Source organism: Aulostomus chinensis, chromosome 20 (genome assembly GCF_037954235.1).
Source record: "Aulostomus chinensis isolate RoL2024-O1b breed Wild chromosome 20, RoL_Achi_v1.0, whole genome shotgun sequence".
Lineage (NCBI taxonomy): Eukaryota > Metazoa > Chordata > Actinopteri > Syngnathiformes > Aulostomidae > Aulostomus > Aulostomus chinensis.
The window spans coordinates 9,098,487-9,120,642 of NC_141339.1; the positions used below are offsets into that span (position 1 = coordinate 9,098,487).

A 22,156-nucleotide genomic window follows, 5' to 3' on the forward strand; every position below is an offset into this window, starting at 1 on the left:
AATGGAAGGATGGATGGATGGATGGACATCGTCCGTCTGTTGTATTGCACATTGCTGTTGTTTTACATTGAAATTCTGTATATTTTGTTTATATTCTGTTCATAGAATGTCGGTATACTTTCTGTAACTGAATGTTTATATATTCCATTCAGACAATGGTTTTGTGTAAAACACTTTTTATTTAGAAGAATGAATATTTACCATCTTATTCCCCTATTTCTACATGCAGCTGTAACATGTGGAATTTTCCTCTGGAACTTATTCTGTTCTATTATATTCACACTCGAATCACGTGGGAAACTGGCACATGAGTTGCACTTCATGGTTTGGTTCCGAGTCATTCTCAAAATGTGACAGTCAGCATGCCAAATTGGCCCAAAAATCTGTTTTAATTTCAAGGGTTCAACCGGAAGTCTATTTTCGGCTGAGTGGCTTGACAGCGGTGCTAGGAATGGCGGCTATGATCACCAGAGGAAGGAACCCAAAGACCCTGAAACTTTACTTCTAACGGCCCCTGTAAGGAATTTGTCCTCAGTTAAAGGCAGAAACACCTCCCCAAAGCGGATTAAGAGGAGCAGATTTGTTACAACGCGACGCACACATGGTTGGCTTGTTAGTTAGCGTATTGTCAGTGCCGCTGACTTTGATTCAAGGTAGCTGTTAGCTCGCTGTACTACTAACGCTAGCCAGCTGTTGGCTCTTCGGCTTGGCTGGCCCAACAAGTTAACTCAGTGGTTAACTGTATTAAAGCAGTCATTATTTTTCTTTAAACGGCGTTCAGCATCCTTTGTCTTTAGTTAGTATATAAGACTATTGAGGAGAGTGAGTTCGAGCGATTCGACACAGCGACTTGGTAACATTATTGCTGCTAACCTTAACGTTAGCTCCAACGCTAGCTAAGTTGGGATCCTCAAGTATCGCCCATTTTCGGAGCCTGCCCAGCCACTGGCTCAGGGCTAACCAACAGCCAACTAGTCTGGTTTGAAGGTACCATAAGTCGTACAATGGAAAGTCTAACGTTGAGTGATGTCGAGCAGAAATATTACTCGGATTTGTTCGTTTACTGCGACACGGACAACACCAAAAAAGTGGCTTCCTATGGGAGAGTTCTTGACCTTTTCCGGGCGGCCCAGCTACCCAGCGAAGTTGTCCTACAGGTAAGCTAATGATATTAAGCACCAGTTTAAAACTTAATGTTGGACTGTAAGCATGGCCACAAAACGAAGGTGTTTTCATCCATATGTGACAAACATGCCTGGCTGAGCTGTCAGACACTTGAGCCATGGTTAGCCGTAGTAGTTAGCAATGCTGCGCAGAAAGAGACACACCTTCTTCTGGCTAATGTTAGCTTCTCCATCCAAAGAGAGTTAGTTAACGCCACTTGCAAACTTAGAAAACCTTACATATGAGGTTACATGAAAAAGTTGACGTGTTTGTTCTGAAATGATCGAATTTGCATGCGCCTTATGTCCTCATCAGCTTGTGCTGACTGTCCACTCTGTCCTGCCCTCTGGTTTCATCAACATCTGCTGTTGTCTCCTCCACAGGGCTGAGCTAATAGACCCTATGTCACAGTCTACTTGTCTATATACTTATTAGAATTTATTACTCTGATAAAGCTGTCTAATTCTGACACAATCGTGTTGCATTTTATCAAAGAATGATCATATCATGGTATCACACATGATGCCATGCAACCCCATCCCCGATTTGTCTTTCACTGTTAGTTTTCACTAGTCTGTTACACATCAGCAGACTGTTATTGTGACTTCTGGGCTCCCCACCAGGCCAATGTTTGCAGTTTGTGAGTCAGCATCCCTTTCAAGGTCAATCAGGGGAGCTGTGTGGTGGAAGAATCAAAGAGTGTAGTACTCTTCCACTATCAAAATGGACACTGAGCACTGTGGTCTGTGAGAGACATACAAGTAGTGTTATGTTGTAACAGGCTGAGTGAAGTGACTGGTGCTTTGTGTCCACACATGCTCAGAATAAGTCCTTTGTCAGCAAAACCGGGGATCAGTGAGCTGTGCCAGGCTGTTGGATTTGTTACTGTAAAAGAATAGAATATATGTTATAAAGATTATCACAGGTTTTTGTTTGCATATAACATTTCTCCTCATGTATCACAATATTTTAAGACTACATGGACTGTCCTGTAGGTTCCTTTTGTGCACATTTTATATCTCTTTTTTTGATTGTTTCGGTAATAGCACAGCTCAGCAGGAAGTATAATGTCAGATAATCAGGCTTATTACTGGAAAGACTTGTCTACCACTTGCCAATAGACAGAAGAAATGAGTGTTTTAATTGCTTATGTGTGCTTCTGTGGCCTAAAGCATGCAGACTACTTTTCACTGAGTCCTTGTAGAACTTCAGTGTCATATTTCAAGTGATAACAGTATCATGGCTTGCATCCACTGATAACAAAATAACATTGGTAAATAAAATTTAACATGTTTATAGTTTTGTTTAACTTTTTCACATCACATTTTCTTAGATATCAGTAAGGCTTGATATCAAGTGAATACTATGTTGCAAAATGTTCTGTCTTGTTCTTTTGTGTGTGGATCTAGATCACTGAGCTATGTGGAGCCACCCGGTTAGGCCATTTTGGGCGGAGCCAGTTCTATATTGCGCTGAAACTCATCGCCATCGCCCAGTCAGGGCTACCTCTGAGAGTGGAAAGCCTCAACTCAGGTGAGTTGAATTTGATAGTTGTTGTTCCCTGATATTTAATGTTTCACACCAGCAGGAATTGATTACACACAAAAACATCGCAAACTTTTTATTTAAAAGGAGACGGGAGGACATTTAACACCTTCTTTTGTGTCAAGGCAAAATTTCAGGTGAACAACAATACATACTTACCTTCCCCATCTACAAGCTTGTTAATTTTATTTGAGTATAAGGCCTATAATTATTGCTGATCACTGTTGACATATTATATTGCAATATTCACTAGTGTTTGTGTGGTGGAGTTGTCACTGCTTATTGGATGACACCTCTGACCCACCCATCAAACAGATGAAACATGTCACTCAACTAGCAAATTTTTTTTCAGATTGTGTGTGCATCCCAGGTTCTCAGAGAAGCATAACTTGATTAGTCTGTCTTTTTTTAATTAGGCATGGTTGCAAAAATCTTTTGTATATCTAAGGGGCTTAATATTTTGAGGCCAGGAGTGCTGTGAAGTCATGTCATGTGAGGCCTTCAACGCAGTTGAGCTCATACTGCTGAACAGTGGGAATGGTTTTTTTTTTTTACTGTGGTATGAAGTCATGTGACAGGAAGTAAGATACAGATTTTGGTTTCAGACTGATGAAGGCAGCAATGTATGTGTATGAACGATTGTGTGATAGCCTCTGATGGTAGCAGTTCTTGATGGTAACACTTGTGTTCTTGGCAGAGTATCACTGGCACCATGTCAACTAACTTGCTGTTTAACATAGCTAAGAACAGTTTTTTAGTCTGGGCCCTTCAGGGTCTGATAGCAAAATATGGTTCTCTGTTTGGTTTTGGTGTGACTACATTTAATAGGGAAGATGTAAAGCACTGCATACTTGTTCAGGGGTCGACAATATAAATGGCCCGGTGGCCCGGACATACTTTTAAAACCGTCAGGGCTACCAAAATGCTCCAACCACTGGCCTGGTGGGGCCAGTAAAAATAATGCCCTCAAGTAAAAAATCTAATTTCGTCTCGGTAACTACCGCTTAACACGTTGCGTGATCCTGATCAAAGACAGTCTGTGCAGCCAGCCTCTGCTCTCCGTGGGACATAACACACCTTGCGCACTCCCATGGAATGCGCGCCGCCCGCTCATTGCTGCCGCTGCTGCTAATTGATCACTAGTACATGCGTCCCTATTAAGCTAGGCTATGTTTCCAAAAACCCCAGTACCTGGCCAAACACCGGGGAAAGAAGAGAAAATCAAGAAGAGGAAGGCACCAGAGGAGTTAAATGAAAGAGAAAGAGAATATGAAAAAAAGAAAAGGGAGAGAAAGTTTCAGCCTCAGTGGCGTGACCGCTGGAATTGGCTGGGGTTTGATGAACAAAAAAAACGAAGTCTACTGTGAGCTGTGCAGATCGATGCCCACATATGCAGACAAGTAAGTTAAATAGAGAAAAGTTAACGTGTATGAAACCTATGGTATGGACATAACGTGGCCCTACGCATTGCTGTGTAACTACGGAGAAAATAACGTTGTCTATCATATCGACTGTCTCCCTTGAAAATGCCGATGTGCAAGCACGTGTCCCAGTCCAGGGTTCCCATGCGTCCTGGAAAACCTGGAAAATGATTGACCAATTTTCAGTCATTGAAAACAAATTGAAAATGAGGAGAAATAAAGTCAAATGCCCTGGAAAAGCTTGAGTTGTCCTGGAAAATGACCTCAGTTGGTCATGTGACACTGTAATCTGTGGGGGTCATTGTGCTCTTCTATTTTATCATAATTTGTAAGAATGTAAGAGATGATTTCATAGACGTTATAGCCATTGACTGCAGATCTTTTAAAAAAGACCTCTCGGGGCAGGAGAAGAATAAACATAGAAGCAATCTGGGTAAATTTACATTACAAAATATAAGGAACAATTGTAGAAAATAATACTTGGTGGGGGACTTACTAGTGTATGTTGTGATAACTTGACTCATACTGTAGCAGCTGAAAAAGTCCTGGAAAATGATTTCAAGAATCAAGTGGGAACCCTGCATTCGTGACACACTGTACATTGGTGTTTGAAATAATATTTCTATGATATTTTTATGAATATCTTGGATTATTACTTAACTATTATTAAATAGGTAATTTTACGACAGACACTTACTTTATAGAAATGCAGAGTGGCTAGTTTTATATCTTTACAAATGATGAGCAGCAGATGTGAGTTTTTATTTTTGTATTTCTTGGTTGTTTATATTAGGAGTTTGCCACTCCACTAGGGCCATGTAGCAGAGCGGGCTACTGGCTTTGACCCTCATGAGAAGAGTCTTGCACACCAAGTCTGCATTAAAAGGAAGAGGGCAGAAAGTGAAACACCCCCTTGAACTGGGCCAGTGGTTACAAAGTGGGGCCAGTGATCTTTAAAAGCCAGTGGCATATTTCCCTTATTGTCTACCCCTGCTTGTTTGGCCTTAATTATTGCAACATGAAGTTGCTGAGATGATTACATAATTTCATGAAATTATAAGGAAACGTAGCAACTACTTCCCTATTGCAAAATGTACAGGATGAACAACATGTGTGGTAATTGATTTCAAGATGCTACAACCTAAAAACCCTTACGATTATTTGGAAGGCTAATGGATTAGATACATTTAGGTTATTTTCTGCACTGTGCTGCCAGAGAGCTTCAAGTGTTACGCGCCATTGACAATACTTGGCTTAAAAATTATTTGAAGCTGAATAGTTTATGTAAATATTGTTAAGTGTATATAAATGTTTCAGTTTGACCTCTGGTATAATACAGGTATAGTACAGGTATAATAATGTTCTTCCTAGACGTTCAAAGCATATTTTGTGCTTGGTTTCTGTAGCATGATGCATTATGTTTGTTTGGTTGTCATGCATCTTTTACTTAAGTGGGACTCACATGTTTGCTTTTAAAAAGTGAATGATCATTGTTATTTATATAAATTTGAGGACAGTATTTTATAATTTCAATTAATTTTCTATTTGCAAGAAAAGTAATATTGCCACACTACCATACTACTATGCTACTGTTGCTGTACTAACATACTAGTATTACTTACATATAAATTCTTTCTGATTTGAGAATCTAAGAAAAGGTCATTTTTTATGTCCAACAGTGAAAGAACTCACCATAGAACATTTTTTGGTGATGCAACTGGAATTTAAGTGTACCTGTGTTCCCAAATCAAGTATATTTTTATTCATTAATCCAGCAGCACTTATATAAGTCAGTTATGTATATTCTGCTGTCTTGTAATATTTTACATTATTTTTTATACTGATTTTGCTTTTAGAATTTAGTGTAAAACACTTGCGAACTAAAATTGTTATGATTTTGCCAATTATCATCATTATATTTCTCAGTGCTGCATCTCTGAAACTCCATAATATAACATGACCAACCTGTCTGATATAAGTAAATTTCTGGCATTGTTGTCAGTGTAGTATTAGTGGTATTTTAAGTGCCATTACTGAAGCATAATGTAAATCCACCGCAGAAGAGACAAACATAACATTTGTTGCGTTCTCAGAGTTTAGCAACCAACTTAGGTTAAGTTGGTATTTTTGGAAGTGTAGTCAATCAATAATCAAACTAAAAGCAGATGAGGAGAGCATGTGCACCAAAAATAACTCACCAAGTCCATTATCAGTTTGATACATGATAGTATCTGTCATCAAAAGAAGAATAATCCCTTAATGGTATCAATGAATTCCTGTCCCACCAGTTAAGGACCTGCCACTGCCCAGATTTGTGGTGGGGAAGAATGAGGCAGAGGCGAGGCACGCAGCACTGTACCAGGACACAGACAGCCAGGGGTTGTACCCAGGCTCTGCTACTGCAGTAATACCTAGACCACCAGGCAGGGGTCACCAGAACAAGAAAGGTCCCCCCTCGTCCACCACCCATCCTTCGCACGAGGTCATCCAGCCCCTGGCACCAAGCATTGAAACACAGGTATGTATGTCTGGGTTCCATGGTGAGAGGTGACGGAAATGTTACTGATGTTACCAATAACACGTTATTATTCATGCGTAATAGATAAGGGTGCAAAGACAAGCTATATGATGAAAAGCATTTACACCAGTAGTATAGTAATAGCTGAATTAAATGTATTAACTATTAATTAGGGAAATCTAAGTTTCCTGCAACCAACTAGAATTGAAGGTGTACTTTTGGATTACCTCTGTTTTGTTTTTTTGTTTTTTTTAATCCAATATATGATTATGTCAGGCGGCGCGGCGGTGCAGTGGTTAGCACTGTCGCCTCACAGCAAGAAGGTTCTGGGTTTGAGTCCCGCCTCAGACACGGGATCTTTCTATGTGGAGTCTGCATGTTCTCCCTGTTCCTGCGTGGGTTCTCTCTGGGTACCCAGGCTTCCTCCCACCGTCCAAAGACATGCAGTTGGGGACTAGGCTGATTGATACTCTAAATTGACCGTAGGTATGACTGTCAGTGTGAATGGTTGTTTGTCTATATGTCTTGGCCCTGCAATGGACTTACGACCTGTACAGGTTGAACCCCGCCTCTTGCCCATAGCCACTGGGTTTGGCTCCAGCCCCCCCGTGACCCTTAACTGGAATAAGCGGAAGAAAATGAATGGATGGATGGATGGATATGATTATATCTAGCTGAAATTACTCTCTGAATCTTGCTGCTGCCTCATAAAATTGCGTCTTAGATCTCTACCCTGACTCCTTTTTGCATCTCTTGTGAACTGCTGAGGTTTTTAATCATCAGAGCATCTCCTGTACAAATAAGAACATTTTTGAAGTGGCATTTATTGACCTTTACTCAGCTTTGATATGGTGAAATCCCTGTTCAGGATGAGATCTGAAAGTTTATGAAACTGTTACTCCTTTAAAAAAAAAAAAAAACTTTGCATAACTATAACACATCTTTTAATTTGATGGGCTTCTTTTTAGCAACCTGAAGCAACATCCCCAGTGGTCTCCCCACACCAGTCTCCCCCCACCTCCCCCCATTCCTGGAGGAAACACAAGCGGCAGCACAGTGGAGGAAACACAGACAGACAACAAGTGGCTGCTGCGACAGGAGCAGTTTGGACACAATTCAGAGAACCCCAAACAGGTAAGCTAATGACATCATGTTATTATTATTATTGTTGTTGTTGTTATTATTGTTGGTGGTGTTTTTTGTTGTTATTATTATTATTGTTGTTGTTAATAAAGGAAAATACTAAATTTTGTTAAACTATTTGTATTGTCCATCATATTTGGTGCCAGACAAAGGGATAAATACCCTTCTTTCCCCCCTTCGTGCATTACAGAGCTCTAGACTCCCACTTGGCAGATGACTGCTGGTTACCTTAGCTGCAATGAATGCTAGCATTGGACCAGAAGAGAAAATCAACTTTTCATACAGCTTTTTCTACTGTTCCACTGCTACTGAAGGGGAGCCATTGAGCCGGTCACCAGCTGAATGTTGTTACACCTTAAGCTGGGGAGGCAATGCATGACTCTAGGAATCATGGTTGTGCTGAATCTGCACCAGTCATCACTGGTTGTGTGCAGTTGGTGTGACAATTGGCACAGTTATTTGTAAGTGTGTGAGGGCTACATACTCATATGTACAAGTGTGTGAAGACAGCTGATTCCAACATACTTGAGTTGGAGCAAATCAAGCATGTTTGATTTCTCCAAGTGGATTTTGGACTCAGTCTTGTAGTGTGATCCCTCATCTGGCCTGGTTGTTAAATGTGTGATACCCAGTTTCTCAGTTGGCATAAAAAGCCTGTCAGTTAGTGTAACTCCTACTGTGAAAGTTTTGTAGTGTAGCCTCAGTTTGAAATAAAATAATTCTGCCTCAAAACCATCAACAATAATTACTCAATTGTAGGCACAAAAACATTCAGATGCTAACTGACCTTACCACAACTACGCAACTGCATGAGCACTCCGCGGCTCATGCAGTTGCAAGAATAAAACTGGGTGACCCACATTTTGGACCCTGATACACAATGACTGTAGTTAGGGGGACCCAAAGAAGTACAGTTGTTGAAATTGGTGCAACTTGAATCCGGAACACATTTAATAAACAAAACAAACCAGCTCCCAATAAGCTGCTCCGCTCAGCTGCATTTATTTCTTTGCTTCGCACGATTAATGGAATTACCCGGAACACTTTTCTATCCTTGCAGCTCCAGTGCCTGGTGATGGAATGTGGTCGTCGCATTCTCCACCTCTTCCATGTCAGGAAAGTTGGGTCAGTTTCACAGCAGACACGCCACCATCCAGCACAGTCCCAGCAATGCACCCCTCGTCAGTACAGGTAGGACAGCCCTGTTCTTCCCTCACAAACTCATTTAATTCATTGGTACATTTCTTCATCATTGGGAACACCAACCAAATTTTTGTCTGCTCCTGTAGGAAAGCACAACGATACGAACAGTGACCTCGGTAGCAACAACCAATGAGATCCAGCGGCAGTCCAGCGGCTATGATGATCCATGGAAGATCACAGACGAGCAGAGACAGTATTATATCAACCAGTTCAAAACCATCCAGCCAGACCTGACTGGCTTCATCCCCGGTATGAATGCGCACGCACGCACGCACGCACGCACACACACACACACACACACACACACACACACACACAGCTTCTTTTAAGGTCATCATCATTGAATCTTTTCCGATCTGCAGGTTCAGCAGCAAAAGAGTTCTTCACCAAATCCAAACTACCAATTTTAGAGCTGTCGCATATTTGGTGAGTCTGAATTATTATGACAATAACAGTCTAACATGTGAGTGTTCATCCAGAGGAGCTGTTGTACTTGTCTTGATGAATCATGAATCAAGTGTAGATGTTTACCTAAAGGCCCCTTGAGAATTATTTTACAAGCAAATGAAGAGATTCTCATTTAGAAATCATCTAAGCTGAGACGTTGTTAAAGTCCTTTAACCAGTTTTTATGCGTTTCCTTATCGTAACACCACTCATGTCTTTTTTTTATATCCCTACACAAAATACAACTAAAAAATGTTAGTTTATCTTTCAATTTATACTTAATAACAAGATATTGCTGTCATTAACAGGATAACTCTTTTGAATTGATTCACAGCACTAGCGATTAGTTTTCTGTAGAGTGATGCAAAAAGAAATAGAACTGCTGTGTACCACTCCACATATGCCATTAAAGTAATCAGAGGCTCACATACCTTCCATATATGATGCAAATAGGATTTTGTGAACTAAATCAATTCAGTTTATCAAATGATGACAATTGTGTCTCTGTCTGGCTCCGGTTTTCAGAGGGAATTGGATGCTACTGGACCATAATTCATTTAATTACTGCATATTACAAACCAGTCGTAATGTCTTGTTATACATTTGGTATGTTTTCTAACAGGATTCTTTGTCACTAGAACCACTATCTCACAATGCCAAACTTGGCTGTGTTAAATATATTGAGAACATGTCTGTCAGACGTGCTGATGCATATAATCAGAAAGTGTTTTTTTTACATTTATGGCTGCTAACAAGTGTTGCATCATTGCTTCGTCAGGACTGGAGATTCACTGTCTAATGTGTGCTTTCAGGGAGCTCTCAGACTTTGACAAAGACGGAGCGCTTACACTGGATGAGTTCTGCGCCGCCTTCCACCTGGTTGTAGCCAGGAAAAATGGCTATGACCTCCCCGAGAAGCTGCCTGAAAGCTTGATGCCAAAGCTGATTGACCTGGATGACTCAGCGGGTATGCAGCCTCACTCACCCCTTTTTTATTTTTCTCTACATCAGAATTCATAAAACCTGCACTTTAACAATGAAGTAGACTGCAAAACCTGTATGTCGGTAGTTGTAGTTCTTTTTTAGTGTTATAGTACCATTAGGGAGTGATGTTTCATCTGCCATATTAAGACAATTTTCAGGTGAATAGGCCCATAGATTTATTGAATAGCTATCATCATGAAACTACCCAAGTTGGTTACCCACACAAAAACATCAAAAATTTAATTAAAAGTTAAGTTTTATGTTTTATGATTTAGTTGACATATGGGAGTCAGATGTTTTTACAGAGGGGATTTTTTTTATTTTTTTTTTATCGCCGGTACATAAGTCAGAAAATACTACCAAGGACCATAAATAATATATTCTTCCATCTTTTCAGGCATTAAATGTTATAGTTAGGCTATCAATGATACATGAACTCCTCTGTGTAAACCTTCAGAATGTACAGAAATAAAACTGGAAGGTTTTGTTTGTAAGTCGTGCAGAAGATGAGACTTCTGGCTCAGAATGATTGAAGATTCCTTTTAACATAATAGAATTTTACAAAACAAAACAGTGCTGAATGTAGAAACATTAATATATATTGTTTCATAATGCTAAACAAAAGGCTTAGTACAGGCTTTGGTCGAAACATGGCAGAGTGCTTGGTGCATTTTGCACTGCACGTAACTTGACGTGTAGCAGCATGTTGATGTCCTCAAATGATGACAGGAAAGACCAGACGCTTTCAGTTACATGTAGAACAAATATGAAAAGTACATAGGTTTATATTGTTGATCAGATGAAACAGGATTATATAATCAGCTGCGGAGGGCCAGAATAAACTCCTTAATGTGTGTTTTGGAACTCTTTCCTCCTCTAGTCCCGTGGACCCTTTCCATCTCAAGACCAATACAGCCATCATTCTATCAATGTGATAAAAGAGAATCAAACACATAATGATGGAAAGTTTTCATGTCTTACGATAGTATGTTAGTGCAAATCTTTACTAAATCCGTCAGTGTAAAAGGCATAAAAACATTTTTGGAAACGATAAAGGTCACATCTGGTCATGGCCTAATACAAACTCTTCTCATAAAACAAGCATTTTAAAGGGTATTTGCATCTCATCTTTGAAAGACTTGACAAACCATCAGTTAATGCTTTGTACGCATCAACATCATAATATTGCTCTGGCATTATACGTCTAAAAACAAAAATTCACTGGGTCAATATACAAGTGTAGCAGTGGCTGCAACAGTCACCAGTGATTGTAATCCATTGGAGCAACTACACAGACCATACTTGTCACATGAGTCAACCACAGGACTGTGTGCCAGATCTCTATTTTTTCACAATTTTTAAAAATCTTAAATCTATTTTTCTTTCCTCATCTTACAATAAACTTGGTCCTCCAAGTGTTTGAAATGACAGAAATTCCATAGAAGTGTGGTGGTACATTTCTACAGGGGTACAGTCCAAACTGGTATAAACTAGATTTTTGGCAAAATTTCAGGATACTGAGTTGTCTGAGCTCAATCACATGAGTACAATAAAATAGGCTATTAAAAAGTACAGTTTACTCAGAATTCATAATTAATGTAAAGAAAAGACACATGTTTAAGTAATACAAATTCAGTTTGACTATTGAAACTATTGATAGGACTTAAAAATACATAAAGAGGTTAATGTATACATTTAATGCTGCAGGCATATGACAGTAGAGCCGCTGTCTTCAGACACGGTAGCCGCTGTCCTCAGACACAGTAACCGCTTATAATGACTGCTCCTCCTGGTGGACTGATAAAGCAGTGCAGGTAATTTCCACAAACGGCGCTTAGGGGCGTTACGGGTTGGCCCCGCGCCAATGATGTAATCGCGGGGGATCTCATTACAGTCACGGACCTGCCTACTGCCGAGCAGGGACCCGTCACGGACCGGTCAGGGCCCCAGCACAAGATTGCGTGAAATTCTAGGCGGCCAGATCTGTAAGCTGGAAGCACACAAAGATTCTAAAGACAGCTATTAAATTCACTGGGCTGTGTGTGTCTCTCACATTTTCTCAGCTGCTGCTCACAGACCCAGATATTAAAGCATTAGGTGTATGATGGGATTTTTCCGGGTACAGGACAGCAATATAGCTATTTTTGTCATGATTGATGACTATGAAAGATGGTGAGAAGGAATGCAACTCTTGCACTGTCAATTTATTTTTCACACTGTATTCCTATCGAAATTTCATTTTTTTTCCGTACTGGGTTTTTCAGGATGAGTCTGGTTAACCTTTGTTTGTCTTATATGCAGAGGTCCCGGAGCCCACAGCTGACGTTGGCTACTCAGCCTCACCGGTGGAGGTCACCCCCAACAAGTCTCCCTCCATGCCCTCACTCAACCAGGCCTGGCCAGAGATGAACCAGAGCAGCGAGGTTCCCTCATGCACACAATTACATATTTAAACACGTTTGCTTTTGCTGTGTTTGATTCATCTTATTTCATTTCTGCGGTGTAATAAGTTAATCTATCATCATGATTTGATTGCTACTTTCATCTTCCTCATTATCAAACATAATCACTGATAATTCAGCACTTCTTCTGCCTTCTTGGACTGGTGGTAGCCTGTATGAAAGTCAGTGATGGCCTTGGCCACTTGATCATCTTTTGATCACCCCAGTGGCCCTGGACTGATGATGTAAATGTGTGATGTCACTGCACTGGCTGACTGATGTTTTTTTCTCACTCTGTCTGTCTGTCTCCTGCAGCAATGGGAGACGTTTAGCGAGCGCTCCTCCAGTTCACAAACTCTGACCCAATTTGACTCTAACATTGCACCAGCTGACCCTGTAAGTCAATCACTTAGTATGCATGGTCTCACCATTAATGGACAGACATTAACCCTCTCGGTTTTTCTCTCTCATCTGTCTCTATATCATTCTGTCTGTGCATGATGTTCGTTCCAAATGCAGTCCGCTGCATCAGCGGTGTGTGTTTTGATTTGGCTGGCTCAGCTTTTATTTCCTACAGTGACATCCACCATTTAACAGTATTTGCTGAATTTGACAGCTAAATCTACCCATATATCTTTGTACAAGTGTGGTACATTAATTTCTTGAACTTTTTGTCCATCAAGCAGGTAATTTCTGTAAAAAAGAACTGCACATTTGTTAAAAAATTGTACAACTGCTATGTGTTTGGTTGAATTTTGTTTCAAATGGCCTCAGTAGTTTTCAATGTTCCCAGTGTGATCATAAGGTCAGATCCAGATGACCTGGACCTAAAAAATGAATTGAAAATAACAGCACCCTTTTACCTGTCAGTAAGATGCTTTACTTGCTGATGCCACTACAAGGCTATTTACAGATGGAGACCAGCTCTTAGAAAGTGAACTGATTATATTCTTGTGTACCATAAACCTGTGTCTCCTCTTTCTGCCTGCCAGGACACAGCCATTGTCCACCCAGTTCCAATCAGAATGACACCCAGTAAGATCCACATGCAGGAGATGGAGCTAAAGAGAACCGGCAGTGGTGAGAGCTACGTAGCTGATAATCCACATAACCTAATTCATTAAATTATTAAGGATTCCTGTTAAATTGGGATGGAGGTAGAGACCTGGTTCTATAACAAACTGGTACCAACTTAATTCTGCTGTCAAGACTAGGACTGGGTAGTGACTGCTTCATTTTTATTGCGTCTACCGAATTTCTTCATCGCTGTCAAGTAAGCACAGATGGCTTGTCTGTCAATATTAGAGGGGAAAATCTCCAGGTTGTGATTTATTTTTTTATGTTATAAAGCTACTTTTAATGGGAAAATGAATGAAAGCAGATATCACATTTTGGTGAACTGGGTTATATTTCATGTTTGGAAACTCTTGTGAGAGTGTAAAGATGAAGGCAGAGCTGAATTCTATTGGGCTTCGGCGCTTCATTCATTGCCATGGCAAACAAGGTCCAAATCAGTATTCTGTGGTGTCTTTTTTTTTTGTTTTTTGCCCTCCTCATTAGGCTGCAACAATTATCCCAAATAAGTCAGCAGTTGTGGTGCAGCATTATGCATTTTATTCATAATACAAAACATGAATTAACATTACTTATTATTAGACAGAGCTAAAACTTCATAGTTTTGTTCGACATAGCTCTCATCTGGTCCCCAGCAATGTGCTGAACTTGCCTTTTAGAAGTCAGGCTTCACTACACAGGCAAGATGTCAAAAAAGTCAAGCATCTGGACGAACTTCCAAATTAGCTGAGATGATCCCAAAAAAAGACTGTTGACAATTCTGCCAAATGAAGTTGCCATGTCATGGATCCACTACAATTTTGATTAATTGTCAGACCTGCTGAGCCATCACACTTGATAGAAATTTGTATGTGGTTTATGTCTGCTTAGTTAGTGCGGTGAACACTGTATTAAACTTTGATTTTGGTGAAGCTTGGATTATTTTCAGTAAGTTCAAACCTGAGCTTTGAAGCCCAAAAAAATGATATTCAAACAGCCCAAGCGAAAATGAAGTGAAGCTGAAAACTAAAGCCAAAGTAACATGATGTTGACTGTAATTTTCATTTGAAAAAAAAAAAGGATTGTTTTCAGTATTGTTCAGAGTAGCAAGCCCTGTAACGAGAGAAACAAGGGCCATGTCATTATTGAAATAAAAGTGTTATCTGAAAATCAAATAACTGCTGCACAAACAAAGGGGCAGCATGGCTCAGAGGCAGATTGGCTGTCTGGCAACCGAGGGGTTGCTGGTTTGAGCCTTATTTTCCTTGGTGACCCTGTCGAAGTATCCTGAAGCAAGATACTGAACCCCTAATTGTTCCTGATGGCCCAGTGATGGACTGGCGACCTGTCCAGGGTGAAACGTGTCTCTTGCCCAATGTCAGCAGGGATAGGCTTAAGGGCCCCCCCCCCCGCCCTTAATGAATAAGCGGTACACAAGATAGATAGATGGATGCTGCACTATCATGTTGATATCTATTGTAGTATCTTGCAAAATCTTCCGCAACGAATAAGGGTTTTTGATTTTCCTCATGCTCTCACACAGTTAGCTTTGTTATTATTTGGGTACTTGCTAACTAAGTGTTGAGAAAAACTGTTAAACAGTCTCACAAATGTTATTGATGTGGACATAAATGAAAAATCTCCCATCCCCTAATCTTTTGGATCGGGTGTAATTAAAACGTAAGAGCAGATTGTCTGAAGTCCTTTTTAAACTCAGAGGACCCACTAGCACTGTTTGTGATGAATATTAAAAGCTCTGCTTGTGACCCTGCAATTGAACTGACTTAACAGGGTGGGACAGGTAATGGTCACCTAAATGTTTGTGACTAATATATATATATTTATAATGAAAATATTTTATGCTAAGGCATAAGTTGCTACTGAAGCTTACAGGAATTTACAGTTTTGTTCTCAATATCAGATGGTGAACTGCAGTTGATTGATGTATTCTGATATCCTCAGATCACAATCACCCTACCAGTCCACTGTTAGCCAAAGCGCCAGAACTGTCTGAAGAAGCCAAACTACCTCCCTCAATGAAGTTTGTACCTGCTAACACTGTAGGTGAGTAAGTGATGAACTAGACTGCTTATAAATCTTTGGAAAGCTCTGATATTTTTCAAAAAAATTAGTGATAAAACTGGTGTATTACATTCAGCGTGACTGAAGTATTTAAGTGTACCATTATTACAAATTTGTTATTGTATGTATATTACATGTTTTACATGTGGCAGCTGTATTAATGAACCCGTTTACAGATCTTTACTAAGTCACTGAATGACAAAAATATGTAAAAATCTAACTACTAATATTGTTTGTCAATGTATAGTTTATAATGTGTGGTTTTTTGTTTGTTTGTTTTTTGGTATATGTTGCATTGCAGATTTTACTCATTTTTATATCTCTTTATGTCTACAAAGGTGATGGTTACAGCAGCTCAGATTCCTTCACCTCAGACCAGGAGCCGATTGCAAGACAAAGGTCAGTAACTGATGTTTGATCTGTTGATGTCGACTTTTAGATGCTTTTCTCCTACTTTGTTTGAGGAAAAAATTATTTTGTGTTCAGCAGACAGTTTCTCATGGTCTTTTGGTCTTTTACAAAGCATATGATGTTCCTTTTTTTATATATATATATTGAATACATGCTAGTATTTTACACCTGTTCCAATAAATAAATAAATATACACACATGCTATATATGAGCGAGAGAGAATTTATTTATTTATTGGAACAGGTGTAAAATACTAGCATGACAGCATGAGATGGTTTGAGTGCACAACAACTGTTGCAAGATATTTAGTGAAGGACTGTGTCCTGTTTTACATAGTAGAGAATAGGCATATCCTTTTTAATTCCAATTAAATGTTAATCGCCAATTCATTCGTATTTGGAAAAGATGATCATAGTACACCTCTTCTGTTGTTGATTAACAGTCTGATCGCCAATCAGAACAATACTAACAAAATTTAATGAAAATTCATGGAAGTGTCTTTGTAGAAATGTACAGATTTGTCGGCATCAAAATTCTGGAAGTCTGTGGGTTAGGTGACAGTTGAAAGACGAGAAATTTTTTATTGTATATTTGAATACCTCTCTGCTAGGATTAACATCTGTTCTAATGAGCCAGAGTAAACACGTATTCCATTGGTCAATTCAGATCTCAGTCGGGTGCATCTCCAGAAGCTCTGACAGTGGTAGCCCCACCTCCCCCTCCACCCCGACCACACCCCTCCCACTCCCGCTCCTCTTCCCTGGACATGAACCGCACCTTTGCTGCAGCAACCGCACCAGGACAACCACAACCCTCTACGATAGCATACCCGCCTGCTGTGCCTCCGCGACCGCTTCCTACACAGGTGAGACTGGAAACATGAGCGGCATAAAATCAGTACTTACTCACAGGTGTTTTCATGACACTTTAGCTCCACTCTTCTCTCTAGTCATCAGCACCACACACAGGGCAACGTGGAGAGGTTGAGGGTGTACCAGGAGGAGGGGCTGTACTTAGCACCACCTCCCCTCAGCAGATTCCCCAGCAGCCCAATTTCGCAGACTTCAGTCATTTTCAGGCCTTCGCGGCTTCTGAGCAGCCATCCAGCCTGCCAGAAGTTGACAAACATAGTGATCCTGGACAGGTAGGCTTGATGGGCGTATGTCTATCTCCAATGTTTCCACCAATATCCAGAGAAATCTCTAGTGCTGTTCATGTTAAGTTTAGCTGTTTAAGTTGGTATACCTCATTGCCTCATCATGTTACATGCCGTATGAATGTTTTGACCATAGATAGCTGCACCAGGCTAGCTTATAATTGATTTTAGCTATTGTTAGCTACAGTAGTAGTAGCCTACGATAGTAAATGCGCCACAAATAAATCTTGAATACAGTACTTTGTGATGTCTGCCAAGATGAGTTTTTCCTGAGGTATATTATGATCCCACACTGCTTTACAATAACATCAAATGAAATCTTTTCTTATTTTTGACATTCTGACATATAAGAGTTCTAAGTTACTGGTAGTTGACTGTGTGTTTGCTGTTACTTCAATTAATTATTCATTCTTTGGTTGCCCACGGTGCTTTGGTGAGACACAGAATGGCAGAGATGACATAATGCTTATTTACATGATCGTAGTTCATGTTAACTAAGGGCCTTTTCGAAGTGGGCAATCTGTAGTGCGCCACAATGTAAAGACCATCCATCCATGAATCTATAACTGATTTCTTCAAAAGTCAGTCTGCAGATTCTGTTTTAGTTGGGAGTGATATGTTCTGTTTTTGGTTATGTGTTGTCTACAGGTGGACAAGTCATCAGAGGGAGCGGGCCCTTTGAGAACAGTCAAGAGTGACAGCCAGGCAGATGAAAGAACTGCAAACACCATGAACTCTGTATGTCACTAGCATCAGGAATTCATTTTACAAACAACACAGATGAGATACATGCTTGTCCTGTAGGGTGTAAGGATTTGTTTTAACAACAACTCGACTCGTATAATGGTTCATGGTTACAGATACGATTCAGAGATGATATTGGTTCATTTAGAACAATACAATCCAAAATAATACAGTGACTTGAAATTGATTGTCATTTTTTTTGCCCAAAATTCTACCATTGTGACTGTGAAATAAAAACCTGGATGAACATGCAGGCAAGGCCTGAATAAACCTAGTGTGTTATTTCCTAGTATCGATACCATGATTAATTACTTTTTAAAATGATGTAGATCGTTATATGTTGTCCAGACGGCCAACTTGCCGAGCACGGGTCGATGTAGTTTGATCATAGGAATATAAATTGATACATCGATGTAGCAGATGAATCATTACACACCTATTGTCTTGATTTTCCTTTGGTTTTGTTTTCCACACAGACCAAGGTTTCGTCTGGCCCGTTAGCTCCTCCTCCAAAACCAGTGCGTCGGCGGTTGAAGTCTGAAGATGAGTTGCGGCCGGAGGAAGAGCAGCACGGCCCCCAGAAATCCAACATCATAGCTGCTGTCTTGGCTACTCAGCCCTCCATCCCCAGGTAGGAAAATTGTGTTTGAGTTTTTGTAGTAGAATTGTTTGCAGCACTTCAGTGATGTGTGTGTGTGTGTGCAGGTCAGTAGGAAAGGACAAAAAGGCGATTCAAGCATCAATCAGAAGAAACAAGGAGACAAACACAGTGTTGGCACGACTCAACAGCGAACTGCAGCAGCAGCTGAAGGTATCGAAGTTACTCATACACACACACATTTTCAATCTGTTTTCCTTTTTGGCAAATTAAATCACTGGTAACTTGTCATTTTCCAGGATCTGCTTGAAGAGAGAATATCTCTGGAGGTCCAACTAGAGCAGCTCAGACCTTTTTCTCATCTTTAACCTACATGAGGAGAAACAAAGCTGGACCCTTGGCTTGATTCCCCAGACTTTCCCTCCCTTCATCCATCTTTCCATCATCCTTAGCTCCCCCTGGAGGCTCCAACCTGCTACAGTGTTTACTGTGACACACTGATCAAGGACTGAGCACGCAGGCTTATATGAGGAGGGAGTGAAAGGAGCATGGGGGAAGGTGGTGGGGGGTGTTAAAAACTGGCACTTTTCAATTTTTGAAAACAGAGGTGAAGGAGAGTTGGACAGCAAGTTGCTGCAAATTTGAGTTGGGTCTGACGACAAACTGCTGGTGTTTGATTACTTGACTCTCTGAATGACTGAAGAAGAGAGGCTGTGTGTGTGTTTGTGTTTGTGTTTGTGAGACAGAGAGATGTGTGGCGATTCCTGTTTGTGGTCCTGTTAAGTGATTTCCTAGAGGCTAGCACCAGTATTGTTGCCCAAATGCATGCTAACCAGACTCCTATTAAAAAATAAGGGTTCATTACGCATATTTAAAGAGACAGGTGTCTTTTTGTAGATACGCTTTTTTTGTTTGATTGGTTGTTTCTTTTTTTAATATACTTATTTTCTTTCCAGGGCGTAAAAGTTCAGATGAAAGGATACACATCTGCGCTATCAGTCTGGATGTCATTAAGCCGGCTAAGTTAAAGCCTGGGAGCAAAGGGAAGTTCAAAATACATCTGCTGACATAATTAACAGATTAACTTGATTTTTGATACAGACCCCTGAAATCAAAAAATAGTGGACAGTTTCGGATGAGTTATCTGATCTTTCCATCAAACCTGGACCGAAAGTGAATAATTGTTTTACCTTTTTTGTTTATTTTTCGTCTTACTCGTCAACCTTCCTGCTGTAAATAGCGACTCATCGCTAGAAAAAGGACATCTGTTTAACTGTAACCGCTTCATTCAAGCACAGTTTATAAAAAAAACAAACAAACAGCAGAAACACATCGTAGGCTACAGCAGGTATTTGGCTTAGCAAAGAGTCAGCTTGAGCCACTGATCAAGGAATCATAACCAACATTTTTTGATGGGAGTTTGGTGTTGCTGGTCTCTGCATAAGAGGCTAAAGCAAACATACTAGCCTTCTACTGGGAAGGACTTAAGCATGTGTGTTCGCACGCTGCAGGTTGTCAGATGGTGTGTGTGTGCGTGTGTGTGAGTGAGTTAGCGAGAGTGAGGCCTTTGGCGGCCCTGTCACCATGGTGAAGGCTTTTGACTCGTCCTGTGACATGGATTCAACCCATCGCTCTTATTACTGCCCCTTGACGTCTGTGTGTGTGTGTGTGTGTAATGAACAAACATGCTGTGTCTGCTTTTGTTCTTCAGTGTTTGTGACTGAAAGATTGAAATTTATGCCAAATGACTGAATTATCACTCTGCTCTCACACCTCTATTTGGGCCTTCCTACAGGGTTTTTCTCAATTTTGTTCAAACATATCTGTGGATCCTTTTGATTGCAGTGGTTATTTCCAGCATTCACTTGAAGGTTTGGCCTACAGGAGGGGGCATTAATGAAGAATTGTGTCGTTCTGTGAGTTTTCCGCACAGATCCAAACTGACGGTGCAGATAAGAGTTGATATTTCCAATTTCCATACAGCACTATGCAAGTATGCTCGGTCCATCTCTCACACCTAGCTGTTTGTACTCAAAATAGTAGCAACTGTGTCAACAGTATCTTCTGGTTTTTGTATCTTAGATCTTCCAGAACACCATCTACTGTATTTTTGATTCATTTTGCCTTCTTTGTTTGTTTTGGTACTGATGAGCAGCTCCCCTGGGTGTCTCTCGGGTGGCTCCAGAGGGATCCAGATCAGTGTTTTATCAGGGCAGTTTCACCTGAAATCTGTACAAAATTAAGCTTAATAGCAAGACTAAAGACAGATCAGTCACCAGAATGGGAGACCTGAATGACCCAACTGCACTTTGATCCCCTCTTTATTTCTACACCTTTGTGTTTCTTCCTCGTTTGCTTGCTACCTGCATGTTCTTGTCTTTACTTGTTTTTTTTTTTTTATACATTCAAAAAAATGGAAGATTTAAGAAGAAAAAACGTGGAAAACCTCCTGAGTTTTATTTTTCTGCAGAGCCTAGAAAATGTAAGGTCTTTGTGCCCTAAAATATCCGGTTAATTCTAATTATTCTTAATGTTTTGTCCCTGAAGCGTCCTGTGTGTCCGTGATAACTTGTCTTCGAAAGCCTTACTCCCCAACAGGCGTTCAGGTTTCCACAGTGGCTGACTGACCTCTCTTCCTTGTTACATCAAGGCTTGCCTTCTTTCTTCTGCTGTTAAAGGTGTGTGTGTGTGTGTGTGTGTGTGTGTGTGTGTGTGTGTGTGTGTGTGTGTGAGAGAGAGAGAGAGAGTGATATGGTCTCAGACCTGGAACTAATACCATTTAAAAACCTATTGAATACCTTCATGTGGGATTGTTAACGCTCCTCATCCCTAAAACCGAATCCAGGCAGAAGCAATGAGTTGTAAAAGTCTTTGATGGGATTTTGAATGCTATTTGCTCCTAGATCTGTGTTGTATATTGTATATGATACACACTTTTGGACTCATATGTAAATTTGCATTAATTGCTGACTAACAGCGAAATAATATTCTATTTAATTCCTTCTCTCTTGGCTGTGGGATCTAGATGTTTAACTGCATGGATGTAATGTATCTCTGCAGAGTCAACTAGCAGCTGTGTGATTTTTACACAAAAATAAAAAAACGGCACAATATTTTAAACACTGGCTGTTTTTTACTCTTTGAGTACTGAGCTCATACTTTATAAAGTGCATGCTTAAGGATTCTCCAAAATGCGTACCTCAGACCCAAGGTGTGGTTACTGTTTCAAAGCTGTTGAATGTTGAGC

The 22,156-nt window shown here is 40.3% G+C and overlaps 1 protein-coding gene across 2 annotated transcripts; it reads left to right on the forward strand.

Moving 5' to 3' along the window:
• Positions 1–390: 390 nt before the first annotated feature.
• On the forward strand, positions 391–21,674 carry reps1 (RALBP1 associated Eps domain containing 1). 2 transcript variants are annotated; one of them, XM_086188616.1, is made up of 19 exons: positions 393–1,157; positions 2,574–2,697; positions 6,419–6,648; positions 7,617–7,782; positions 8,852–8,982; positions 9,081–9,243; positions 9,357–9,420; positions 10,253–10,407; positions 12,726–12,847; positions 13,181–13,261; positions 13,858–13,945; positions 15,881–15,982; positions 16,339–16,399; positions 17,078–17,276; positions 17,361–17,555; positions 18,216–18,305; positions 18,788–18,942; positions 19,017–19,122; positions 19,209–21,674. In XM_086188616.1, the coding sequence occupies exons 1-19, from the start codon at positions 1,005–1,007 to the stop codon at positions 19,275–19,277; spliced, it is 2,454 nt and encodes an 817-aa protein (XP_086044742.1). In that variant the 5' UTR covers positions 393–1,004; the 3' UTR covers positions 19,278–21,674. The 2 variants fall into 2 exon arrangements, with proteins under 2 accessions (XP_086044744.1, XP_086044742.1); XM_086188618.1 differs by lacking the exon at positions 13,181–13,261 and having other exon boundaries at positions 391–1,157.
• Positions 21,675–22,156: the final 482 nt, after the last annotated feature.